General features: G+C 40.3%; 1 protein-coding gene across 12 annotated transcripts in view; it reads right to left on the bottom strand.

The window, feature by feature from the left end:
• The window catches only part of PAK1 (p21 (RAC1) activated kinase 1), a 151,773-nt gene that overhangs the window by 13,897 nt on the left and 111,569 nt on the right, over positions 1–26,307 (bottom strand). For 10 of the 12 annotated variants that reach the window (XM_082410355.1, XM_082410358.1, XM_082410356.1 and 7 more), the window contains 7 exons: positions 25,339–25,386; positions 24,369–24,419; positions 23,240–23,356; positions 19,895–20,069; positions 17,733–17,796; positions 15,078–15,126; positions 9,850–9,962 (listed from right to left, as the gene is read on the bottom strand). In XM_082410355.1, the coding sequence (XP_082266481.1) occupies positions 9,850–9,962; positions 15,078–15,126; positions 17,733–17,796; positions 19,895–20,069; positions 23,240–23,356; positions 24,369–24,419; positions 25,339–25,386 (617 nt within the window). The remainder of the gene's footprint in view (positions 1–9,849; positions 9,963–15,077; positions 15,127–17,732; positions 17,797–19,894; positions 20,070–23,239; positions 23,357–24,368; positions 24,420–25,338; positions 25,387–26,307) is intronic. The other 2 variants (XM_082410349.1, XM_082410352.1) reach the window with 2 other exon arrangements.

Here is a 26,307-nt window from a genome sequence, read left to right as displayed (position 1 = left end):
TTCTTTTTTTCTAAGGAAAAGCAGAATCTGTGGGACAGAATCACTAACTTGACATCTCTTAAGGATTCACCTGGGGAAAACAAAGTACACTGTTCTGTGAAGCCCCAAAAGACAGAACTACAATCACTAGGCTGAAGATATAAAATTATTTAATCACAACACAAAGTAGTACTTCCTAAAATTAGGCATGATTCCCACACCTCTCTGCATGAAAGCAGAGAGCATCCAAACATTTGACAAAGATGGGATTTGGAGTCCATCTTACCAATATTAGGGAAAGTCACTAAATCTCCTTTAGAATTCTATTAGATTTGAGATCCATGAGACCCATACTGGGTCTTGTTCAAGATTCCATTCCCAGAAAGTGTGGCACAGTAGATGTCAATATTTACTGAATAATTCAATGAGTAAAATAAAAGATAATTGTAAATGCAAAATGAAGTATTGACTATAAGAGCCATTGAAAAGCTGTAGAGTTTTATACACATAGCCATTATGCTGACAATGATCTCCATTTTGAATGTCTCTGATTCTAAGAATGGAATAAATTCAGTAAACGCTGCAGAACCAAAGCTGCTTCTGGAAGCCAAGGGTTCCCAATTAGTACTGTATCCCTAGAGAGATTATGGGGCTGACATGAGTTAAAACTGATAGTCTCACTCAGGGAGTGGATAACTCAGCTCTATTATGTGATAAACAAAAACGTCACCTAGGAGAGACCTTCAAGATGGTGGAGGAGTAAGACATGGAGATCACCTTCCTCCCCACAAATACATTAGAAATACATCTACATGTGGAACAACTCCTACAGAACACCTACAGAATGCTGGCAGAAGACCTCAGACTTCCCAAAAGGCAAGAAACTCCCCACGTACCTGGGTAGGCAAAACAAAAAAGAAAAAACAGAGACAAAAGAATAGGGATGGGACCTGCACCTCTGGGAGGGAGCTGTGAAGGAGGAAAAGTTTCCACACACTAGGAAGCCCCTTCACTGGCGGAGATGTGGGGGGGAGTGCGGCAGGGAGAAACTCCGGAGCCACGGAGGAGAGCGCAGCAACAGGGATGCAGAGGGCAAAGCAGAGAGATTCCTGCACAGAGGATCAGTGCCGACCAGCACTCACCAGCCCAAGAGGCTTGTCTGCTCACCCACCAGGACAGGTGGGGGCTGGGAGCTGAGGCTCGGGCTTCAGGGGTCAGATCCCAGGGAGAGGACTGGGGTTGGCTGCGTGAACACAGCCTGAAGGGGCTAGTGCACCACAGCTGGCCAGGAGGGAGTCCAGGAAAAAGTCAGGACCTGCCTAACAGGCAAGAGACCACTGTTTCGGGGTGCTCGAGGAGAAGGGATTCAGAGCACCGCATAAATGAGCTCCAGAGACGGGTGCGAGTCACGGTTATCAGTGTAGACACCAGACACGGGCATGAAATGCTAAGGCTGCTGCTGCAGCCACCAAGAAGCCTGTGTGCGAGCACAGGTCACTATCCACACCTCCCCTCCTGGGAGCCTATACAGCCCGCCACTACCAGGGTGGCGTGATCCAGGGACAATTTCCCTGGGAGAACATACGGCGTGCCTCAGGCTGTGGCAACGTCACACTGGCCTCTGCCACTGCAGGCTCGCCCCGCATTCCATACCACTCCCTCCCAACGCCCCAGCCTGAGTGAGCCAGAGCCCCCTAATCAGCTGCTACTTTATCCCTGTCCTGTCTGGGTGGGAACAGATGCCCTCAGGTGACCTACATGCAGAGGCGGGGCCAAATCCAAAGCTGAACCCGGGAGCTGTGCAAACAAAGAAGAGAAAGAAAAATTTCTCCCAGCAGCCTCAAGAGCAGCAGATTAAATCTCCACAATCAGCTTGATGTACCCTGCATCTCTGGAATACCTGAATAGACAACGAATCATCCCAAAATTGAGGCGGTGGACTTTGGGAGCAACTGTAGACTTGGGGTTTGCTTTCTACATCTAATTTGTGTCTGGTCTCATGTTTATCTTAGTTTGTATTTAGAGTTCATTATCATTGGTAGATTTGTTTATTGATTTGGTTGCTCCCTTCCTCTTCTTTTTTTTTTATATATACATACATTTTTTTTCCTTTTTCTCTTTTTGTGAGTGTGTATGTGTATGCTTCTTTGTGTGATTTTGTCTGTATAGCTTTGCTTTTACCATTTGTCCTAGGGTTCTGTCTGTCCGTTTTTTTGTTTTGTTTTGTTTTAGTATAGTTTTTAGCGCTTGTAATCATTGGTGGATTTGTTTTTTGGTTTGGTTGCTCTCTTCTTTCTTTCTTTCTTTTATTACTTTTAAATTTTTTTATTTTTAATATTTTTTTAAATGTTTTATTTTAATAACTTTATTTTTTTCTTTCTTTCTTTGTCTTTTTTTCCTCCCTTTTCTTCTGAGCTGTGTGGCTGACAGGGTCTTGGTGCTCCAGCCGGGAGCCAGGCTTGTGCCTCTGAGGTGGAAGAGCCGAGTTCAGGACACTGGTCCACCAGAGACTTCCCAGCTCCACGTAAAAACAAACGGCAAAAGCTCTCCCAGAGATCTCCATCTCAAAGCTAACAGCTCCACTCAACGACCAGCAAGCTACAGTGCTGGACACCCTATGCCAAACAACTAGCAAGACAGGTACACAACCCTACCCATTAGCAGAGAGGCTGCCTAAAATCATAATAAGGTCACAGACACCCCAAAACACACCACCGGACGCGGTCCTGCCCACCACAAAGACAAGATCCAGCCTCATCCACCAGAACACAGGCACCAGTCTCTTCCACCAGGAAGCCTACACAACCCACTGAACCAACCATACCCACTGGGGGCAGACACCAAAAACAACGGGAACTACCAACCTGCAGCCTGTGAAGAGAAGACCCCCAAACACAGTAAGTTAAGCAAAATGAGAAGACAGAGAAACACACAGCAGATGAAGGAGCAAGGTAAAAGCCCACGAGACCAAACAAATGAAGAGGAAATAGGCAGTCTACTTGAAAAAGAATTCAGAGTAATGATAGTAAAAATGATCCAAAATCTTGGAAACAGAATGGAGAAAATACAAGAAATGTTTAACAAGGACCTAGAAGAACTAAAGAGCAAACAAACAATGATGAACAACACAATAAATGAAATTTAAAATTCTCTAGAAGGAATCAATAGCACAATAACTGAGGCAGAAGAACGGATAAGTGACCTGGAAGATAAAATAGTGGAAATAACTATCACAGAGCAGAATAAAGGAAAAAGAATGAAAAGAATTGAGGACAGTCTCAGAGACCTCTGGGATAACATTAAATGCACCAACATTCGAATTATAGGGGTCCCAGAAGAAGAAGAGAAAAAGAAAGGGACTGAGAAAATATTTGCAGAGATGATAGTTGAAAACTTCCCTAATATGGGAAAGGAAATAGTCAATCAAGTCCAGGAAGCACAGAGAGTCCCATACAGGATAAATCCAAGGAGAAACATGCCAAGACGCATATTAATCAAACTATCAAAAATTAAATACAAAAAGAAAAATAGTAAAAGCAGCAAGGGAAAAACAACAAATAACACATAAGGAAATCCCCATAAGGTTAACAGCTGATCTTTCAGCAGAAACTCTGCAAGCCAGAAGGGAGTGGCAGGACATATTTAAAGTGATGAAAGGGAAAAAGGTACAACCAAGATTACTCTAACCAGCAAGGATCTCATTCAGATTCGATGGAGAAATTAAAACCTTTGCAGACAAGTAAAATCTAAGAGAAATCAGCACCACCAAACCAGCTTTACAACAAATGCTACAGGAACTTCTCTAGGCAGGAAACACAAGAGAAGGAAAAGACCTACAATAACAAACCCAAAACAATTAAAATGGTAATAGGAACATACATATCAATAATTACCTTAAATGTAAATGGATTAATGCTCCAACCAAAAGACATAGGCTGGCTGAACGGATACAATAACAAGACCCATACATATGCTGTCTACAAGAGACCCACTTCAGACCTAGGGACACATACAGACTGAAAGTGAGGGGATGGGAAAAGATATTCCATGCAAATGGAAATCAAAAGAAAGCTGGAGTAGCAATTCTCATAGCAGACAAAATGACTTTAAAATGAAGACTATTACAAGAGACAAAGAAGGACACTACATAATGATCAAGGGATCAATCCAAGAAGAAGACACAGCAATTGTAAATATTTATGCACCCAACATAGGGGCACCTCAATATATAAGGCAAATGCTAACAGCCATAAAAGGGGAAATTGACAGTCATACTAGGGGACTTTAACACCCCACTTTCACCAATGGACAGATCATCCAAAATGAAAATAAATAAGGAAACACAAGCTTTAAATGATACATTAACCAAGATGGACTTAACTGATATTTATAGGAGATTCCATCCAAAAAGAACAGAATACACTTTCTTCTCAAGTGCTCATGGAACATTCTCCAGGATAGATCATATCTTGGGTCACAAATCAAGCCTTGGTAAATTTAAGAAAATTGAAATCATGTCAAGTATCTTTTCTGACCACAACACTATGAGGCTAGGTATCAATTACAGAAAAAAATCTGCAAAAAATACAAGCACATGGAGGATAAACAATACACTACTAAACAACCAAGAGATCACTGAAGAAATCAAAGAGGAAATCAAAAAATACTTAGAAACAAATGACAATGAAAACACGATGACCCAAAACCTAGGGGATGCAGCAAAAGCAGTTCTAAGAGGGAAGTTTTTTGTTTTTGTTTTTTTAAGCTTTGGGTTTATTTATTTATTTATTTATTTATGGCTGTGTTGGGTCTTCGTTTCTGTGCGAGGGCTTTCTCCAGTTGCGGCAAGTGGGGGCCACTCTTCATCGCGGTGCGCGGGCCTCTCATTATCGCGGCCTCTCTTGTTGCGGAGCACAGGCTCCAGACGCACAGGCTCAGTAATTGTGGCTCATGGGCCTAGTTGCTCCACGGCATGTGGGATCTTCCCACACCAGGACTCGAACCCATGTCCCCTGCATTGGCAGGCAGATTCTCAACCACTGCGCCACCAGGGAAGCCCCTAAGAGGGAAGTTTATAGCAGTACAATCCTACCTCAAGAAACAAGAAACATCTCAAATAAACAACCTAACTTTACATCTAAAGCAGTTGGAGAAAGAAGAACAAAAAAACCCCAAACTTAGCAGAAGGAAAGAAATCATAAAGATCAAATCAGAAATAAATGAAAAAGAAATGAAGGAAACAATAGCAAACATCAATAAAACTACAAGCTGGTTCTTTGAGAAGATAAACAAAATTGATAAACCATTAGCCAGACTCATCACGAAAAAAAGGGAGAAGACTCAAATCAATAGAATTAGAAATGAAAAAGGAAAAGTAACAACTGACACTGCAGAAATACAAAGGATCATGAGAGATTACTACAAGCACCTATATGCCAATAAAATGGAAAACATGGAAGAAATGGACAAATTGTTAGAAAAGCACAACCTCCCAAGACTGAACCAGGAAGAAACAGAAAATATAAACAGACCAATTACAAGCACTGAAATTGAAAATGCGATTAAAAATCTTCCAACAAACAAAAGTCCAGGACCAGATGGCTTCACAGGTGAATTCTATCAAACATTTAGAGAAGAGCTAACACCCATCCTTCTCAAACCCTTCCAAAAAATTGCAGAGGAAGGAGCACTCTCAAACTCATTCTATGAGGCCACCATCTCCCTGACACCAAAACCAGACAAAGAGACTACAAAAAAAGAAAATTACAGACCAATATCACTGATGAATATCGATGCAAAAATCCTCAACAAAATACTAGCAAACAGAATCCAACATCACATTAAAAGGATCATACACCACGATCAAGTGGGATTTATCCCAGGGATGCAAGGATTCTTCACTGTACGCAAATCAATCAATGTGATACACTATGTTAACAAACTGAAGAAGAAAAACCATATGATCATCTCAATAGATGCAGAAAAAGCTTTTGACAAATTCAACACCAGTTTACGATAAAAACTCTCCAGAAACTGGGCACAGAGGGAACCTACCTAAACATAATAAAGGCCATATACGACAAACCCACAGCAAACATCATTCTCAACGGTGAAAACCTGAAAGCATTTTTCTAAGATCAGGAACGAGACAAGGATGTCCACTCTCACCACTATTATTCAACATAGTTTTGGAAGTCCTAGCCATGGCAATCAGAGAAGAAAAAGAAATAAAAGGAATACAAATTGGAAAAGGAGAAGTAAAACTGTCACTGTTTGCAGATGACATGATACTATACATAGAGAATCCTAAAACTGCCACCAGAAAACTACTAGAGCTAATCAATGAATTTGGTAAAGTTGCAAGATACAAAATTAATGCACAGAAATCTCTTGCATTCCTATACACTAATGATGAAAAATCTGAAAGAGAAATTAAGGAAACACTCCCATTTACCAGTGCAACAGAAAGAATAAAATACCTAGGAATAAACCTACCTAAGGAGACAAAAGACCTGTATGCAGAAAACTATAAGACACTGATGAAATAAATTAAAGATGATACCAACAGATGGAGAGATATACCATGTTCTTGGATTGGAAGAATCAATATTGTGATAATGACTATACTGGGCTTCCCTGGTGGCGCAGTGGTTGAGAATCTGCCTGCCAATGCAGGGGACAAGGGTTCGAGTCCTGGTGTGGGAAGATCCCACATGCCGTGGAGCAACTAGGCCCATGAGCCACAATTACTGAGCCTGCGCGTCTGGAGCCAGTGCTCCGCAACCAGAGAGGCCGCGATAGTGAGAGGCCTGCACACCACGATGAAGAGTGGCCCCCACTTGCCGCAACTGGAGAAAGCCCTCGCACAGAAACGAAGACCCAACATAGCCATAAATAAATAAATAAATAAAAATTTTTAAAAAAAATGACTATACTACCCAAAGCAATCTACAGATTCAATGCAATCCCTATCAAATTACCATTGGCATTTTTTACGGAACTAGAACAAATCATCTTAAAATTTGTATGGAGACACAAAAGACTCCGAATAGCCAAAGCAGTCTTGAGGGAAAAAAACGGAGCTGGAGGAATCAGACTCCCTGACTTCAGACTATCCTACAAAGCTACAGTAATCAAGACAATATGGTACTGGCACAAAAACAAAAACAGAGATCAATGGAACAAGATAGAAAGCCCAGAGATAAACCCACGCACCTATGGTCAACTAATCTATGACAAAGGAGGCAACGATATACAATGGAGAAAAGACAGTCTCTTCAATAAGTGGTGCTGGGAAAACTGGACAGCTACATGTAAAAGAATGAAATTAGAATACTCCCTAATACCATACACAAAAATAAACTCAAAATGGATTTGAGACCTAAATGTAAGACCGGACACTATAAAACTCTTAGAGGAAAATATAGGAAGAACACTCCTTGACATAAATCACAGCAAGATCTTTTTTGATCCACCTCCTAGAGAAATGGAAATAAAAACAAAAATAAACAAATGGGACCTAACGACACTTCAAAGTTTTTGAACAGCAAAGGAAACCATAAACAAGACGAAAAGACAACCCTCAGAATGGGAGAAAATATTTGCAAATGAATCAACGGACAAAGGATTAATCTCCAAAATATATAAACAGCTCATTCAGCTCAATATTAAAGAAACAAACAACCCAATCCAAAAATGGGCAGAAGACCTAAATAGACATTTCTCCAAAGAAGACATACAGATGGCCAAGAAGCACATGAAAAGATGCTCAACATCACTAATTATTAGAGAAATACAAATCAAAACTACAATGAGGTATCACCTCACACCAGTTAGAATGGGTATCATCAGAAATTCTACAAACAACAAATGCTGGAGAGGGTGTGGAGAAAAGGGAACCCTCTTGCACTGTTGGTGGGAATGTAAATTGATACAGCCACTATGGAGAACAATATGGAGGTTCCTTAAAAAACTAAAAATAGAATTTCCATATGATCCAGCAATCCCACTACTGGGCATATACCCAGAGAAAACCGTAATTCAAAAAGACACATGCACCCCAATGTTCATTGCAGCACTATTTACAATAGCCAGGTCATGGAAGCAACCTAAATGCCCGTCGACAGATGAATGGATAAAGAAGTTGTGGTATATATATACAATGGAATATTACTCAGCCATAAAAAGGAACGAAATTGAGTCATTTGTTGAGACGTGGATGGATCTAGAGACTGTCATACAGAGTGAAGTAAGTCAGAAAGAGAAAAACAAATATCATATATTAACGCATGTATGTGGAACCTAGAAAAATGGTACAGACGAACCGGTTTGCAGGGCAGAGTTGAGACACAGATGTAGAGAACAAACGTATGGACACCAAGGGGGGAAAATCGCGGTGGGGTGGGGATGGTGGTGTGCTGTATTGGGCGATTGGGATTGACATGTATACACTGATGTGTATAAAATTGATGACTGATTAAAAAAAAAAAAAAGAAAAATCATGAGCAAGTGAATAGGAAAAGAATCTCAAGGCCAGGAATTCAGTGGATATTTTCAGTCAGCTTAAAGACAAAACTTGGGTTTTCCCTTAAGTGGCAAGTGACTTAGTCAGTGGCCATCATAGGCAGAAAGTTAAATTAGTCCCTCTAAGTGTCTTCATCTTAATGAAACTGTTTCACTATGTTGGCAAATAATGAAATGAGGCAAAAAGGCAAGAAAGGTGAAATCGAGAAGAGGATGAAGGGATTCCAAACATGGATTAATGAGCAATAGTAGCAATACAAGAGAATTCTTGGCGAATCACAATAGAGCAGAGGGCTAAGAATAATCCAGTGACAGAAGAGGAAGCAAAAAGAGAACATTATTTAGCCTTAAAGCAGCTTCCCTTGTCCGATTATGTTTAACGGAAGCCTAAAATCTACAGGCATGTTTATTACTGATTCATGTTTTTCTGCTCTTTATGTCACACATTTTAAAGTCTCCATCCAATACAATAAAATCAGTGACCAATTTTATGATCTTTCATGACATGATGGATACTTTACTTTTCTTCCACGGGAGTTGTGAGGGTCGTGTCATTTTCAAACTACACGCAGAATTCTTAGTTTGATCTGCAAAATTCAGCACTCAATTATGTACCATCTTGTATAGTTCAGTAGATTTCAAAGTACTGGAGAATGTGTACCATATGCTTCCTTCTAACTCATTGCATTTTTCTTGGTGCTAAGCATGTATTAAAAGCTTAATAACTAAAAAAACAAAAACAAAAACAAAACAGACCAATCACAAGCACTGAACACGAGACTGTGATTAAAAATCTTCCAACAAACAAGGATCAGAGATTTGAATTGACTACAAACTTACCAGGGGTCAACAATGAAACAAAACTCTTAAAAAAAAAAAAATCAAATCAAGTTCTGTGGAGTTTAGAACAAAGGAGGGGTCCCAATGTCTCCGTACCGGTGAAATCTCAAATGAAACTACTGAATGCCACATTTTAAGAGAATGCAGACAAACTAGAAGTTATTCAGCAGGGTAAGCAGAATAAGGAAAGATTTGAGATGCAGAATGATTTAAAGACATACATGTTTGACTCAGGCAGATGGGCTAAAGGCGTTCCCTGGGGTAGAACAAACAGTATCAGGACCAGCTGTGAGAAGCTACAGGGTGGTAGGGTTCAGCCTAACCCAGAAGCTGTACAGCAATCAGAGGTGTCCACCAACATGCAGGGTCATTGGCAGAGAGCCAAGCATCATAGACGAATCTTAAATGGAGGCAGCTCTGAGGGCTAGTGTTGCCTTCTCCCCTAAGAGCTCCACCATCCATCCATCCCAAAGGCCCTATCTCTCTGACAGGACTACCACTCCATACCTGTCCAAGTAGTTCACAATATTTGGGTTCTTGTTTTCCCTCATGACCAGGATCTCATTAATAATCAGCTCTTTCTTCGGCTGCTGCTGAAGGTTCATCTGCTTAATGGCCACCTGAAATTAGAGTACATTCAATGTACAACCAGAGTCACTAAGCATTTACTGAGCACCTACTAAGTACCAGACATAAACACTAAGGAGATAGAAATGAATAAGATATGGTCTTAGCCCTTGAGGAAATCACAGTTCATCTCTGGAGACCAGTGGTACTCAGTGTGAGGTCCCCAGACCAGCAACATCAACATTATCTAGGAATGTGCTAGAAATAAAAACTTTCAGTCCCCACATAAACCTACTGAATCAGAAATTCTGTGGGTTGTTTTTTTGCACAAAATTTCTATTTAATGGAAAAGTTCACTTGCTAAGTATAAGGATCATTTATTACTTGGCATTGGTACTGGTGTCACTGGAGGTGAGGATAAGACATAGTTATGAAGAATTTAAATGAGGAAGTGAAAGAATTTAAAAACTGATCTTTCCATTCATCTCTCTACTTTCTTAGATCTCTACTTAATCCAAGCCCAAGTAAATAGGGACTTCCTTTTCCTCAGAAACTCTGTACTTTAATAAGCCCTCCAGGCAATTCTCATGTGCACCAAAGTGTGAAGATCAAACTTGCTACTAAATAAAATACTTATATTAGAAAAATACTTTTAAAATTCACAATATAAAAGAGGTATGCTATAACAAAAGTCCCGACAAAGTGTTACAGGAACATAAAACTGGGCCAAGAACTCTTTCACACTGTCAATGCAGAGGTTTCATAAAGGGGAGATGAGTTTTTGAACTTGTTGTGGAAAAATAAATCAGAGTTGACCAGGTTAAGAAAGAATAGAAAAAGGGGATCCTTAATGTTTATGTATGAAAAAGATATTGATAGGCTTTTTGTCTACAGAAATAAACAAATTTTCACATAATACAAATTTAAGGAACACATCAGTTTCCAAGGCACTTTTGCGACCTTTTTTATCTGTCGGGTACTATGTAGGGTATTCTCATATGTATTTCATTTAATCCTCTGAGACACGTTATGAGTTAAATATTACTATTGACCCCCTTTGACAGATAAGGAAATTGTGATTAGAGAGGATATGTAACTTGCCTACACAGCTATTCAGTAGCAAAGTCAGGATTAGAATCTCAAAAGTGACGCCCATTTATCCTGCACACACAACCAGATTAATCTTCCCCACAGTACACATTTGGTGACTCTCTCCCCTGTTCAAAGCAGAAATGGCTCCTGTTTGCCTAGAGATGCTCCTTGGCCCAACATTCGAAGTCCTTATGATCTGACCCCTATCTTACTTCTTTCTCACTGTATTCCTTCATATACTACAATCTGTGCTTCTCTCCATTTAGAACATCTTGCTCCACTGTTTTTACATGTTCCAAACCTTCTTATACTTTGTATCAGACCAAAAGAAACCTCATTCTCCAAACCAGATAGGCTTTTTGCCTTCTTTAAAGCCCCATAAAATTATACTTATACCTCTCTTGTGGAACTCAGCACATACTGAATTGTATGATGATTAGTTAGGGTGTGTCTCTCGAGAAGCTTGAGAGCTCATTTGAAAGCTCAGAATCCCTGGTGCCAAGCACAGGGCCTGACACACAGTGGGTGCTCAACAAATCTTTTCAGAAAAGAAGAGGAAAAGACAGAATTCAGTGGGTTGATAAATACTTTGTTTTTAAACCACAAAGAGCATTAGCAATAGGCTGCTCTATCCCATAGGAGTAGACCTTAAATTATTTCCTAAATGTTTATTCCCTAGAAATAACAGCCAAGAACATGAACACCTAACAGAACAACTAAAATTAGTCTTTCCAGAATCAGCAAGAAGTGTAGAGGATGAATAATTCAACTTTTATGGGAAAACTCCAAATTCTATTATTTCTTCAATCAAGTATGGACAATCTTCTCCCATGAGCCAGTTCATCAGTAAGAACAGAAATGATCTTTTAAAACATTTTGATCACCTCCATTCCCTGCCCCAAGTGAGAAAAAATTGCTTTGGAGTGGAGTCTCCTATCAGGTTAGGCTTCTGGTCTGGCTGCAGCTTGCTATAACAGCTGATGTTTACCTTTTTCTAATGTCTAAAGAGGAACACATTGATCTAAAGACACATTACATTAAGATTGCAAGCCCTTACAAACATACTAAGATCTGGAGCCTTTGCAGTTCCTCAGGCCATCCTGGAAGATGGGACAGTGCTTATGAACCTCACAGAGGTCACTGCTGGCAGCAGCAAGGGAAAAAAGAGGCAGGCCATGGATGACAGAGGAGGTGGCAGGACACCAGGAATTCTTTACAGTAGTCCTTAACTCTGGGCTAGGCTAAATGCCCTTCACCTAATCAGATCCCTCCTATTCAGGCCAGCAGATAGCACTTCTATAACAGAAAAATAACTGGACTTGAACCCTGAGGGCCTAAGCTCTGGGGCTGAGTCTGTCACTTACTAACCTTGACCAGTCACAAGCTCTCTGAGCCTCGGTCCCTTTATCAATACCGAGGATAATAATCCCAACCCTGAATCCCCTCCTCACAGGATTGTTTTGAGAACTAAATGAGACAGTGGTCAATGTGTTACCCATACATAAGAAATGTAAATAATACAGTAAGACAACAATGAAAATGCTAATCATTGTCATAACTGCATTTGACGAGTAATTGGCACAGAGCAGCAAGAGTGACAACGTTATCAGCAGGAATGACAGCAAAAACAAACCACCCTCCCACCACTACTGTTTACTGAATGCCTACTCTGTGCCAGTGCTGTGTTAGGTGCTCTACTGACATTATCTCTGTAAAACCTAACAACAACCCTGTCAAGCAAGAATCATTATCTTCATTTTCAGGGAAGAAAATGAAGACTAAGACTTACAAGAAAGTTGCCCAAGGTCATAATCAATGCCTTCAGGTTCATACGACTTCAAAGCCTCTTCCAGTCTACTCTTTCTATTACACACATTCCCTCTAAAAAATGGGTTTGAAAATTAATTGCTGGATCTGTAACTGGAAGATTTCCAGCATTAATATGCTAATCTTCTTACATATGACAGACAATAGCTCTCCTCTTCTCAGCTGGATAACCCCCAATAAGCACTCGCTCACAAACAAAGAGTATCTCGCTAGCTCCACTAAAGATTTACACTCCCTGGGGGAGGAAATGAGGCCTTCCTGGCTACAATGCATTAGCCACCCTAATGGACTCCCTTCCATTCATAGTTTTGTAACCACAAGGCAGGCACATAGTTAAGTCAAGTTTGTTTCCCGTGGCCAGCTGCTCACACATGGAGCCTCCAGGCCTTCCAGGAACTGGCCAGCACCAGCCTGCCTCCCATCAAGGGCTGTGAGGCCCCAGAGGCCAAAAACACGACAAGCGGCCACGGTGCCTAACCTTGGCTCTGCTGCGGCCTTGCAGCCCAGAAAGCACAAGTTAAAATTTTAGAATCAAAAGATTCTAACCCAGCCCTTGCTAACTGCTATTAGCACAACCCTGCACAAGTTACTTAAACTCCTGAGTCTCAAATTCCTCATCAGTAAAAAGGAAATAATATTACCTACCTCATAGGGTTCTTTTTAATATTAATATTAATATTTAATATAACCTCCTTTTTTCTATCTCTACCTCCAATACAGCATATTTAAAATCAGCAGAATGATACCATCCTTCCTTCTTTACCATTATTTTATCACAGGTTCCTGTCAGCATTATAAGAGTTTTATATGTACACAATAGAAAGTATGGTTTCTTACATTTATATATACGATTTTAATGCCTGAATCTTTCACATAGTTCTTAGCACAAAGTGTAGCATAGAGCAAATGTTCAGTAAACATTCTGTAGAATAAATAAATACATACAAATAAAAATTAATATATATGTAATTCTTGGTTTATGGTATATTTTCACACGCATTATTTCACTCAACTCATTCACATTTTGTGAGGTATATGTTATCATGCACATTTTATAAATAAATAAAATTCGGGCTCAGGACGTCAAATGACTTGTCCAAGGTTTTATAAGTAAGTAAAGGTAAACATCTAGGTTATTGGATTCTCACATCAAATAACAATTAATAAATCTTCAAACATAATAATGTTTGGTTTTTTTTTAAGTTGACTTACCCTTGATGGAGCCTCAATATTTGGCTCAGACACTTGTAAAAGCCTGACAAGAGCACAGTGAGGTACGTGCTTTCCCTATTAACCATGACTTCTCCAGTACACCATGGGGTTTCAACCACCAAACATATACAAGCAGGTCCTAGTAGCCTCCCTCAGGAGAGCCCAACTCTGTTTTCACTGGAACAGGAGGTGCCTCTCTTAAGCTCTGAGCCCCATTAGTCTTTTGAACTAAGATCTTCCCCAGGCAACTCCCATATATAACCCACCTTCCAACATTCCTGCTCTGCAACCAAAGAGTACAATGCAAAGAAACTTCAAGCATTCTAGATTCCCTTCATGGCTTCCTTCTGCTGAAAATAAGATCTTAGGTATCAGGCCTTAGCAATAAGATCAGAGCTTTCCCAGCTTATGAAATGTGAGAGACAAAGAGGTGGCTCCAAATGAGGACTTCAATGTCTACTGGAATCCTGGGCACAGAGTAATGGAAGGACCACTAGATTGGGAGGCAAGAGACATATGTTTAAATCTCTTCTATATCAGATTTCTCTCCCAAGCACCAGACTTATAAAAATAATTGTCCACCAGGCAGTTTCATAAGAAAGTCTCTCAGGCAACATCTAACTTCCTCAAATCTGTACCTCCTCCTTTGTTCTTTCTCCTTGACTAGTACCACTCACTTGTGAGCCATCCTCACATTCACCAAATTCTGTCATATCTACTTAAGTACCTCTCAAATTCATCCACTTCTCCCCATTCATACTATGCTACCACCTTGGTCCAGACCATCATCTCTCACATGGAATTACACAGTAACCTCCTGACTCATTGCTCCACTCTTATCTCCCCGAATCTCTTCTCTACACTGTAGCCACAGTGACTTTTTCCAAAATCTGTAAATCCCATCATGTTAAGGAGTTCTAGTCTGCAATACTGAGAAACTAGAAGTGTCCCTATTGAGCTAAGAAGGGCAAAAACTTAACAAAAAGTAAAAAGAAACAGTGGAACTGAAGGAGTAGTAGTTGGTGGTGGATACTTACCTCCTGTCCTGTGGCCACATCCATTGCAGTGTACACAGTGCCTGAAGCACTGAACAACAGGTGGGGGAAAGAAAAAAACAGGTGTTAGATGAAGTGACATTTGTCAAGTGAAGCTCTACACACAATCTGGCAATGCAAGTGTTAATAAAAATAGAAGCAAAAATAATCCTCCCCATTGCCTCTCCCACTCCACTCTCATGAGAGGCAGTATGTAGTAGTAAAGAGAATATACGCTCTAGTGGCCATCAGGAAGTGAGGGAAGAAAGGAGGGACGGAGGAAGAAAGGCAGAGAAATACTAGGAATAATGCTAGGAAAGTAATCATGTCCATTCTAAATGACTAAAAACCACACTTTATGCCTATAACCATGAACCCTGTGTGTTTGTAGATGAGTGATATGCAACAATATTTGTAACCTTACATGTCAGTATGTCAGATTTATATGATACGATTGAAAGAAACTTAAAATTCTATGTACTGCAAAAATGTATTCTAGGCAAGCTCTGTGATTATGCTTCCCAGGGAAGTCAGGTCAATTCGGGGGAAAAGTCACTTGTAAGTTTGCCTGGAAGACAGAAATTATGGTCACCAGCTTCCCAACTACAACTCTTTAGTTAGGATCCTAGCTACATGTCAGGAAGTTGACATCATAAGATATGGACAATCAAATAAGGATGGGATTCTTTGCATTGGCAGTTATTTCCCCATTGCCTGATCATCCTACCTCTAGACATCTTCTGTCATAAAGCTGATGTCTATATTCCTGTCCCCATTCTCCCTTATCCCACCAGATATACCATTCTTAAAGGGCCAATATGCCCAGTCCTCGGGGAACTGGACATTTTGAGACTGTGTCTCCATGATTACAGAGGCTCAGAAGCTATTGAGGCCCACTGGTTAGTTCCTGATTGTTTCTGCCTCAAATAGACATATGATTAGACTATGAATTCCAGGTCAAAAAAACCTTCAGGTCTTAAAGGGAAAAAAAAAAAACAAGCAAAATTATAATAGTACTAATTTATCTTATTTGTGTGCCATGTACAGTTTTAAAATCATGGAATGTGGAAACATCAACACAGGTGCTTAATACATATTGCATTCCTCCCTTAGCACTAACACACCTGTCAAGTAAGCAAGGAAAAAAACTTTTGCAGATCATGCCTATTTATGGGCCTCATACATCTGAACACACACATCAGAAGTTTGGGAGGTGAAAGACCCTGAATCCACAACCCCTCTCACTTAAATGAAGAAACTGAAGTCCAGAGATAGGACCTGACTTGCCCACACTTGTCTGTGTACCTTGCTGCTACATTCTTAATATCTCAATGTAATTATCTAAAGGAAATACCAACCCAGATTACTCTGAGGCAAGCAAAACAATTTCTTCTCAAGGTGTTAACTACCTTATACCAGTTCAGACTCACAAAAGCGCCAGACGAGGAAAAATTGAGATCCACTCAAGTCCAGGGTTGTTTTGAGGATTGAATTAAACAACAGATGCAAATAACAGATGTAAGCTGTACAATACTGTACAAATACAACATCAGTATATTATGCATTACTTTATCTTATTTCAGAAGTTCTTGGATGCATAAAAAAGAAAACTAAAACAGAAAGCGTCAATGACTTCATTAACAACAGTGCTTTCACTCAAGTAACACTGAGAGCTTTCTACAAGCCAGACACTTCAGTTTCTTTTTAATTTTAGCTAATTGGGTATATCTGTAGAAATCTTATTATTTTTCTTTTTTATACGAAGGTATAACTTACCTAAAGTAATCTGCACAAATCTCAAGTATACAACTTGATGATTTTTCAATATGTACACACCTACATGTTCACCATCACGATCACCCCTGAAGGTTCTCTCTTGCCACATCCCAATCAACACTCCCCTCCCGGACGCAATGATTATTCTGACTTATATTAGCATTAGTTTTGCCTGTTCTTTAACTCCATATAAATAAAATCATACAGCATGTGCTCTTTTGTATCTGGCTTCTCTTACTCAAAATAATGGCCACTTTTAAGACTTATCACAGTATATTATAATTTTTTTTTTTTATAATTTTTTGTTTGACTCTCTCCTTCTGTAGACATGGGGTCTCTGAAGGGAGAGACTGATTCATAGCTGTATTCACAGTGCCTAGCACCTAACAGGAATTCAGTTAAGATTTGCTGAGTTCAGTACATTGAGGGCAGTATACAAGATGCAGAGAAGGAATCAGAGAGCAGGAGACATGAATTCTGGCATCCACTAGAAAAACAGATCCCATTATACTAGCGGAAGAGTCTGCAGTTCTGAGTCTTCCATTTCATATTAGTGCTGGTAGGTCTCAGCATCAGGTAAACGGGGTTAATCTGGAAAAGCAGAGCTATAATTTGGGAAGGTTTTGTGCTAAGAAAATAAATGGGTTTTTCACCCTCACCACAGGTATGTTTTTAGCAACCATGTCAGCTAATGGCACATCTCACATATTAAACATAATTCTGTAAACCTGAGGTCAGCCTAACAAAACACCTTCAGATGGGTGAGGGGTGAGGTGGAGAAAGAAGAACAAGATTTATGAGAGGCAAAACAAAAGCAAAATCATATAAACAGCACACACAATTTTAAGTCATTTTTCTAGGGAAGAAAATGCCCCTACTAACCCTTGTCCAATCTTCTCAAACCGTGTGTATTTCTTCTTAGGATCGCCCACACTCACTATGCTCCCTTTGAAAGAAACAGAGAACATGAATCAGTTTTTCCCAGATCAACATACAAAATAGGCCCCATATTTCCCCAAATGCTGAGCTGGAAAGGATTAAAGAACTATCTCCAATACCTAAAAACCACACTAAGCAGGTCCTTAGTTTTCCCTCTTTAAGTTTCAACCAGAAGTTTCATCTCCTTACCGCTTTTATTCATAGTACTCTAATCCAATTCTAAACTCCTAAAAGTTATTCATTCATTTAAAATCCATTCATTCAATAGACATTTACTCATTTTAACATGCTCACTTACTATGTACTAAGCTCTATGTTGAATGCAACAAATAAAGAGATAGATGAGACACAGTTAAGACAGTCTCTGCTCTCAAGAAGCTCTAATCTCAGAGGAGACAAACAATAAGTATAAAGTTCCATGAAAATATAATAATTGTGGTGATACAGAAAGAGGCAAAAATATAGACTGGAAAGGCTTCAGAAGGGAAGTGATATCTGGACTAATTTTTACAGGGTTAGTAGGAATTAGCCAGGGAGAGAAAGTCAAGAAAGGGTTACAACAGAAAGTACTTCAAGTGCAAAGACACAGAGGTATGAGAGAGTTGACAGTTTCAAAAAAAGTATTCTGGAGATGGTAAAACTGAGGCCCACAGAAAGGAAGATACTTCCCCTCAAGGTCACACAGCAAATTGGTGTCAGAGCTAAGATTAGGAGCTTGGTTTTGGTCTCCCAGTCCAAAGCACTTTCCACTAATACCAATTACTAGGATTTGGTACTTTTCACATACATTATTTCATCTGACTTACAAATGAGACAGGTATTAACATCCCTATTTAAAAGATGAGAAAAAGGAGGCCCAGAGAACAGTAGGAAATCGCCCAACATGCAAGTTAGTGGCTGTGCTTCAACCCACGGGTCCTTAACTCCCAGGCCAGTCTGCTTCCCATAATTCTATGTTCTAAGTATTACTGTTTAAAAAAAAAATCTGGTTCAGAGAAATAGAATACATACAAGAGTAAACAGATGGCTAGGTAAGTGGCTTTTCTTATTTCATCATTTCATAAGGGCTCTGGGCAAGGGCAACTTTTAAAAGAGTGAAATTTTTTTAAAAAGTCAAGTAAGAATTATCAGGACAAAATCGAGAGCTGCTAAGCTGAGGAACCAGAAACGTCAGCTTTAAAAAGCAATGCCAGTGTGCAGACTTGACCAAATCAGTCACATCAAATCCTCTTTAGAAGTAGATAAGTTCAAAGAATAAATCAAAGGCCTTGTCAGATGATTCTTCCAAGCCTACAGACCAACCCAGTCCTTTCTTCTCATATGAATTCTCCTGCAGATTACTGAAAAAGAGAAACAAGCTACCCTAATATTTCTGGTCACGAAAAAAAAGTAAAATGGAAGTTTCCACCTGACTGCAAGAAACAGCATGTTCTGATTACAGGAGCACAAGTTGCGCTCTAACCCCAGCTCTGTCACTTCTTGGCTGTGTGAATTTTCGCAGAGTATTTAGCATCCCTAGCCTCAAATACCTTAACTGCAAAAAATGAGGATTATAATGTCTGTCTTCAAGGGTTAAAATGAGGAGTAAATGAAAAAAAATCAAGAAAATGCCTTGCTTATCATTTGGTACATAGCACAGGCTCACAAAATGTTAGTTTCCCTTACTTCTTTTCCTTCAGCCAAGATGGCAGATCCGTCTTCTGTCAATAGAAACTTCAATAATCAACATAGCACTCTTTCCCACCAGGTTTAGACAAGGCCTCAGTCTTTCTCAACACAACATTCCAGACTATTCACTAGGTAAAAGCTATTTGTCATCTCCATAACCCATGCCTAGTGGTAAGTGATTTCTAGCCCTTGAAGTGGGCTATCCACGCTATCATCACATTCCCATCCTAATGTTGCATCTAATCAGGGCTGGTGAGACAGAGGAGGTGGGTGCAAGGACAGGTGAAGAGAAGCACAGTCTGGCTAAGATATAAAGCACAGCCAGCCAGCCACATACACCTAGCGCAGAACCGAGATCTTTATAGCAATAGAATTCCACCTTTGTGCTTGACCAGTCACATACCAGAGGGAAATTCAAAAACCTGGAAAGTGCTTACGTAATTTCTCCAAGATCTCCTCATCAGACATTTTAGGTTTCTTCTTCTGCTTCTCAGTATTCCGGGTCAGAGCATCTGGCGGAGTGGCATTATTCTCAGTAGGTGAAATGGGAGATGTAGCCACATCCCGAGTTGGAGTAATAGGAAGTGGTTCAATCACGGACCGTGTGTATACCTGTATTGGTGCAAAAATTTGGCAAGGCCAGTCTCTCTTAGATGTGTGTGTTAGAACATCCACAGAAGAACAAATCCCAGTAAACTCATCCCTTCTCCTAGGTCAAAATCTATGTTACTCTTCCTCTATACTCAGGCTGTGAGGATGGAATGGCCTTCCTTGCTCTCACTATACACAACAAGGGTTAGTGAGAGTCTGAGCACTTAAGATATTCAGTACAAGTTAGACAACTCTCATTATAAATAGTTTAAAGGACATTCTATCATTAGATGGGAATCCCCTTCATCTGTAAAATTCTATTCTTTCCCAAGCTGAAATGAATATCCTGTATTCCCATAGTACTTCCCACGGCTAATACAACACAACATTATCTTCATTTGAGTTACTGCCTCTTTAAATCCTGAACCCTCACAGAGAAGGAACTGCAATTGTTCTTCTTTAAGAGGCAGTAACAGTGTAGTCATTTAGATCACAGACTCTGGAACCTGACTGCCTGGACTTAAATCCCAACTCTTATTCTTACCTTGTATAACTTTGGGCAGATTATTTAACTTCTCTATGCTTTAGTTTCCTCAATTGTAAAATGGTGATGTTAGTGATACCTATCTTATAGAGCTGCTGTGGTAATAAATTAATTAATGTGTGAAATGAGTAACATCACACCCAAAAGACACTAAGCCTTCAAATTTTGGCAAATATTATTATATTTCCTATTCATTCATTTACTAAACATTTACTGAGAATCTATTCTTTGCCTTGCTGTACAAAATGCTGCCCCATCCACTATTCCTGTGAAGGAAGTCTTGGAGAAAGTCCTAACTGAAAGGCAAAAGGGATAAATGTCAGAAGATACGAGCAAACTGTATACTATTAAGGTACAGAAGAAGTGATCATACATTATACTGCCTTTCCCCAGGAGATGCATCAAGGCATTTATCACCTTTTTTCATAAAAATATCACAACAAATTTTTGGTCAGTCTATAAGCTCTATGAAAACAGGGAATCTGTGTCATTCATCCCTGAGCTCCTATATCTAACCAGTTGCCTAACAGAAAGCAAGCATTCAGGAGAATGTTTGATGAATCGATGAATAAATAAATAGGATTCTTCAGCTGGATCTTGAAGGATGGACATGATTGTAATAGGTAGAAAAGGGAGAGAACTTTCCACATAGTGGAAATAGCAGTAAGTCAAGACACTGAGATCAGAGACTACAGCTTCTTTCCTGACTATTCCAGCGTAGTGATTTCTTTTTTTTTCTTTTTTTTCTAAATATTTTAGGTTACAAATACAAATTGACTCTTTTTTTTTTTTAATTTTATTTATTTATTTATTTTTGGCTGCGTTGGGTCTTCGTTTCTGTGCGAGGGCCCTCTCCAGCTGCGGCAAGTGGGGGCCACTCTTCATCGCGGTGCGCGGGCCCCTCACCATCGCGGCCTCTCCTGTTGCGGAGCACAGGCTCCAGACACACAGGCTCAGCAATTGTGGCTCACGGGCCCAGTTGCTCCGCGGCACGTGGGATCCTCCCAGACCAGGGCTCGAACCCGTGTCCCCTGCATTGGCAGGCAGACTCCCAACCACTGCGCCACCAAGGAAGCCCCAGCGTAGTGATTTCTTAATTTCCTATTCTTGTACATGTAGACAAACTATATCCCTGGCACCTAAACCTGTACTTTCATGCCTTCTCCTCCTCCTTTAGTTCTCTTGACATGCCTCCTTAAGGGCACGAACCCTGCCTTTTCCTTCTCTAAAATTCTCTTTTTCTGGCTCCCAGCACAGGTCTGCTCACATAAAAAGGCCACTGTGCTATGTTGGAATACAACCTGGACCTGGGGTCAATTACCTGCTTTCAGTTCTAGCTCTTTTGCTTACTTAGAGACTTTGGGTAGATCAATTTACCTCTCCAAATCTCAGCTTCTTCTTCTATAAATTAGGAATTAACAATGTCTTTTTAGAAAGGAATGCTATCAAGATCAAATTTATCAATTCATTCAGTACTAACTGCCTTTCTAAAACCTTCCAAGAGCTATGTTAAGCACTGCAAATACATACATATATATATGTATTTGCATATATATATGTATTTGTATAAATATATGTGTGTGTATATGTATGTGTGTGTGTATACACACACACATAGGAGTTCGTGGTTTAGTGGGAAAAATTTTTTAATGAACATACTTGTAAAACAAAAAAAAAAAATACCAATATGAGATATCCTGAGAACTCTCCAATTTTGAAGCTCATTTTCCTTAAAGTGACTTTGTAGCCTACAGAAAGGCTGATTCCACAGATTCTGCTTATAAATTCTAATCCTAAAAGGTCATCTAATCCCCCTGAATTTCCCCCACAGCATCTCCATAGTCAGTCAACCAACCAACATCTGCTTGAACACTTCCATGAATTCTCTAATCCAGAGACAATCTTTTTTTTGTATTATCACAGAGTTTAAGCCCTAGATCATTCTTTCATTATGAAGCTCGTGTCATAATCAAAACTCCAAACAAAGAAACACTAGTAGAGTATCATCTGATGAGAGATCAGTGCACAATGATGCTAAATCATGTAAAAGGCAGATTGTGCCAAGTGAGGGCAGAGGGACCTGGCTATTCAGAGATGCAAAAACCTCAAAAGAAGTTAAATAAAAATCACTGCCAACATCCAGCATCAAAATGCACTCCTGATGTCCAGCGTATTAATAGCACTAATGTTTTTATAAATTCTCTTGAGTCTTACAGTATCATCAATGATGTACTAAGAGGCTGAACACTGCACATTTAACAGAGAAGAGAAGATCTATAGCAGGCTAATATGCTGCTTCCCAGGAGACTGGAATAACTTATGTTAGTCTTGCACTAAGTAACATTAATTCTGTATATCTTTCTGTATGTGAAGAACAGGCTAAGTAAACTAGGCCTAAGTTGGTACAAAGACCAATTATCTAGGACACTTTGGGACTATCTGCAAACTAATGATAAATAAATACACCACTTCTTGTCTTTAATCATACAGAAAATACCTTTCAATCAAGGTAATTTGGTGATTTCACCACCTGCAAAATCTAAGGACTGCTACCAGATTATTAAACCTCTAGGCCTCAGTACCCACCCCTCACTCCCCCTCCAAACTCTAATAAATCACAAAGCTACTCATGTCCCCAAAGACTCACAGATTTTGTGTGCTCTGGGCGTGGAGCAATCACTGGAGGTGGGGTAGCATCATCATCATCATCTTCATCTTCTGAAACTGGTAGCACTGCAGGGGTCTCAGACACCGTCTTCACGTTCTGCACAATGGAGAAAAGCCAGATTCATCATGTCCAGCTGACATGCAACTTAAGCTACCAGAGTCACCAATCTCCCAGAAGAAACCTTCTCCTGACACCCCTTCTGAAACACACATCAGCCTCAAGATCTCCACCTTTGTGTAGCCAGTCTCAGGAACTCAGCCACCTTCCCTCTCTTCTTTTAGATACCACTCCCCACTCAGGCCCTTGGGGGCTTCCTTCTCCCACCCAAAGCCTAACTGTGGATGGGGAAACCAGCTTACAGCTTCTCTACGTGCCTAGCCCAACCCAAACTCTGAACACAAGATCATAGTTCCTTCTTCTTCTATGAATTTCACTCTCTATGCTAAAGATAGGATAAAGTACAAAATGTAGGGGAGGGATCAAAAGTTTGGGACTTTACAAAGTTTATCATTGTAATTCCTTAGTTCTTTCTGATACGGTAAGTGGAAGTCCTGAGAGGCCTTTGCCTCTCCTTTTCCTTTCTTTACGAAAACCTACTGCAACCATTATGCCATCAGGTGCCCTCACCTCAACCTGAAGATACAGAACATCAGGAGACCCTTGTCTCAAGAAGACAATGAGTTTTTCCCCAGACTGGATGCTATCTATTTCACTAAGCTTTTGCCCTGTCCTGGAATGAACCTTACCAGCACCACTAATTGAATATGCTATAATCTCAGCAACTTGATTTTCCCATGTAAACTGTACCAAAGCTGGGCTAAGACTGGCAGGTTTTAGGGCAGGTCCAGGCAAAAAGATCATACCATTACTGTTTATAACACATATTCAAGAGACAAAATAGCTCCAAAACATGAGATTTTTGATAGAGATTAAATGATTACAGTGTAGGGCCAGAGAAGCAAGGGATTTTCTGTATATATTGATATAATTCAACAGTTTCAGATATTTTCAGAGCATCTGCTTTGTGCTCAGTAAGATACTATGATGGATGCTTTTGATATAAATGTACAAAAGTGAAAAAGATGGCCCATGTCCTAAAGCAGCTCACCATATGATGCAGGAGACAGAGGGACAATTCCCTTCTGCTGCCATTTGGGGCCTATGGAGAGCAGAATGTCAGGAGTCAGAATGACAGGGGATAAGTGAAGGAACTGTCTAGTCAAATGCTAGTCTAGAGCTACTGTGTGGGAGCCTGGTCTTTACTACATTTGACATACTAAGATAAGGAAAACTGGCAAGCTCATAGATTCTAACAGGACCTCCAGTGCAGGGCATAACTAGAAAACTGCCAGTGACAGGCATATGTAAGCAACTAGCTTTGGTGATCACAGGCAATGAATCCATCCTCTGGGTCTCAAGTTTCATCACTTGAGGAACGTGGAAGAATAGGACAGGTATAATTTGAGGGGTGACCCTAAGTCACTTTCAGTTCTAAAATCCAATAGAGGTTCTTCCCTTGTCAAAGCACATATTTTGATATTTTTCTGCTCTAATTTCTTTTCTCCCCAATATTCCACTCAGCAAAATTTAACTAGGAACCCAAAATGGGAATGAAGTTAACTCAGCAGCCTCTTCATCATCAGGTGAAGAGGCCCTAGGGCTGACTAATGTAGACTATAAACACTTGTTTGTTGCCTCCTAAAACTCTATAAAGAAGGGGATTTCATCATCTTTCTTAGCAACACATTCTGTTTTCCACAAGTGATGGCTTTGTGTGGTAGTATTAACAACTACCAGAATCAAGAGATTTAGGTTTTTGTCCCAGATTTTTATTTCTTATCCCTGTGTTCTTTGGCAAGGTTGTCCCACTCTAAGCTACAGTTCTCATCCATAAAATGGAGGTGATGACAGAAGCTCTCTGCCTACCTCAGAGGGCCACTGGGAGGAAGAAATGAAGTGATGTGAGTATACAAGCACTTTGTAAATGGCAAGGGGCTAGAAAGATGTAAGGAATCAATTAAATTATCATTATGTTTAATAACCACAAACCTCTTTTTTAAGAAGTGACTTCAACTCACCCATTCATTCACTGTGTACCAGGCTCGATTCAAAGCTCTGGGGCTATACTGAAGAACAAATTAGATAAAGTGCCTGGTTTTATGGATTACATTTTAGAAGAAGATACAGTCAAAATTAATCACCAAACTGCCAGGCAGTAATAAGATAAACATAGGAGAGTCGAGATTGGTTGAGGGTAGGGAATTATTACTTTACATAGAGTAGTCATGGAAAGGCCTCTCTAATGGTCTGAATGAAATGAGAAAATGAGCCATCAGACCCTCTGGGAAAAGAATATTCCTGGCAGATGGAAGAAATACAAAGACTCTGAGAGAAGGGGACATGCTTGGTGTGTTCCCAAAACCTCCAGGTGCCTACCTATACTACAGAGAACTGCTTATGATTTTAAAACTGCTGAACTTTGGGTAAAAACATAGGAATCTCTGACGTTCTGGCCCAGGATTGCTCCCATCCATCCCACCCTAGCTCCATCAGAGGAGGGGTTCTTCCAGGATGAGGTAGACTGTAACTACGGGACCCAAGAGGGATTATATTCATTTGAAGCAGTGGGCAATGCCCAGGCCCAGTGGTGCCATCAGTGGAAGTGACCTCCCAGAGGTAGTAGCAGGAGAGTGTCAACCGCTACTAGCCTGGGGTTGCAATCCTGAATAAGGCAAACAAATTCTGGCCAAAGGTACAGCAGACACTAGAGAGAGGTCCCATACTAGTCATACATGCCTGGCTCTATGCATGTACATAAAAACTTCAAGGGCTTCCCTGGTGGTGCAGTGGTTAAGAATCCCCCTGCCAACACAGGGGACACGGGTTCGAGCCCTGGTCCAGGAAGATCCCACATGCCGCAGAGCAACTAAGCCTGTGCGCCACAACTCCTAAGCCCGCGCACCTGGAGCCCCCGTGCTTCCGCAACAAGAAAAGCCACTGCAATGAGAAGCCCGCGCAGCTCAACGAAGAGTAGCGCCCGCTTGCTG

This window comes from Balaenoptera physalus, assembly GCF_965194825.1.
Source record: "Balaenoptera physalus genome assembly, chromosome: 10".
NCBI classification, from domain to species: domain Eukaryota; kingdom Metazoa; phylum Chordata; class Mammalia; order Artiodactyla; family Balaenopteridae; genus Balaenoptera; species Balaenoptera physalus.
This window is presented reverse-complemented; position numbering and strand designations above follow the sequence as displayed.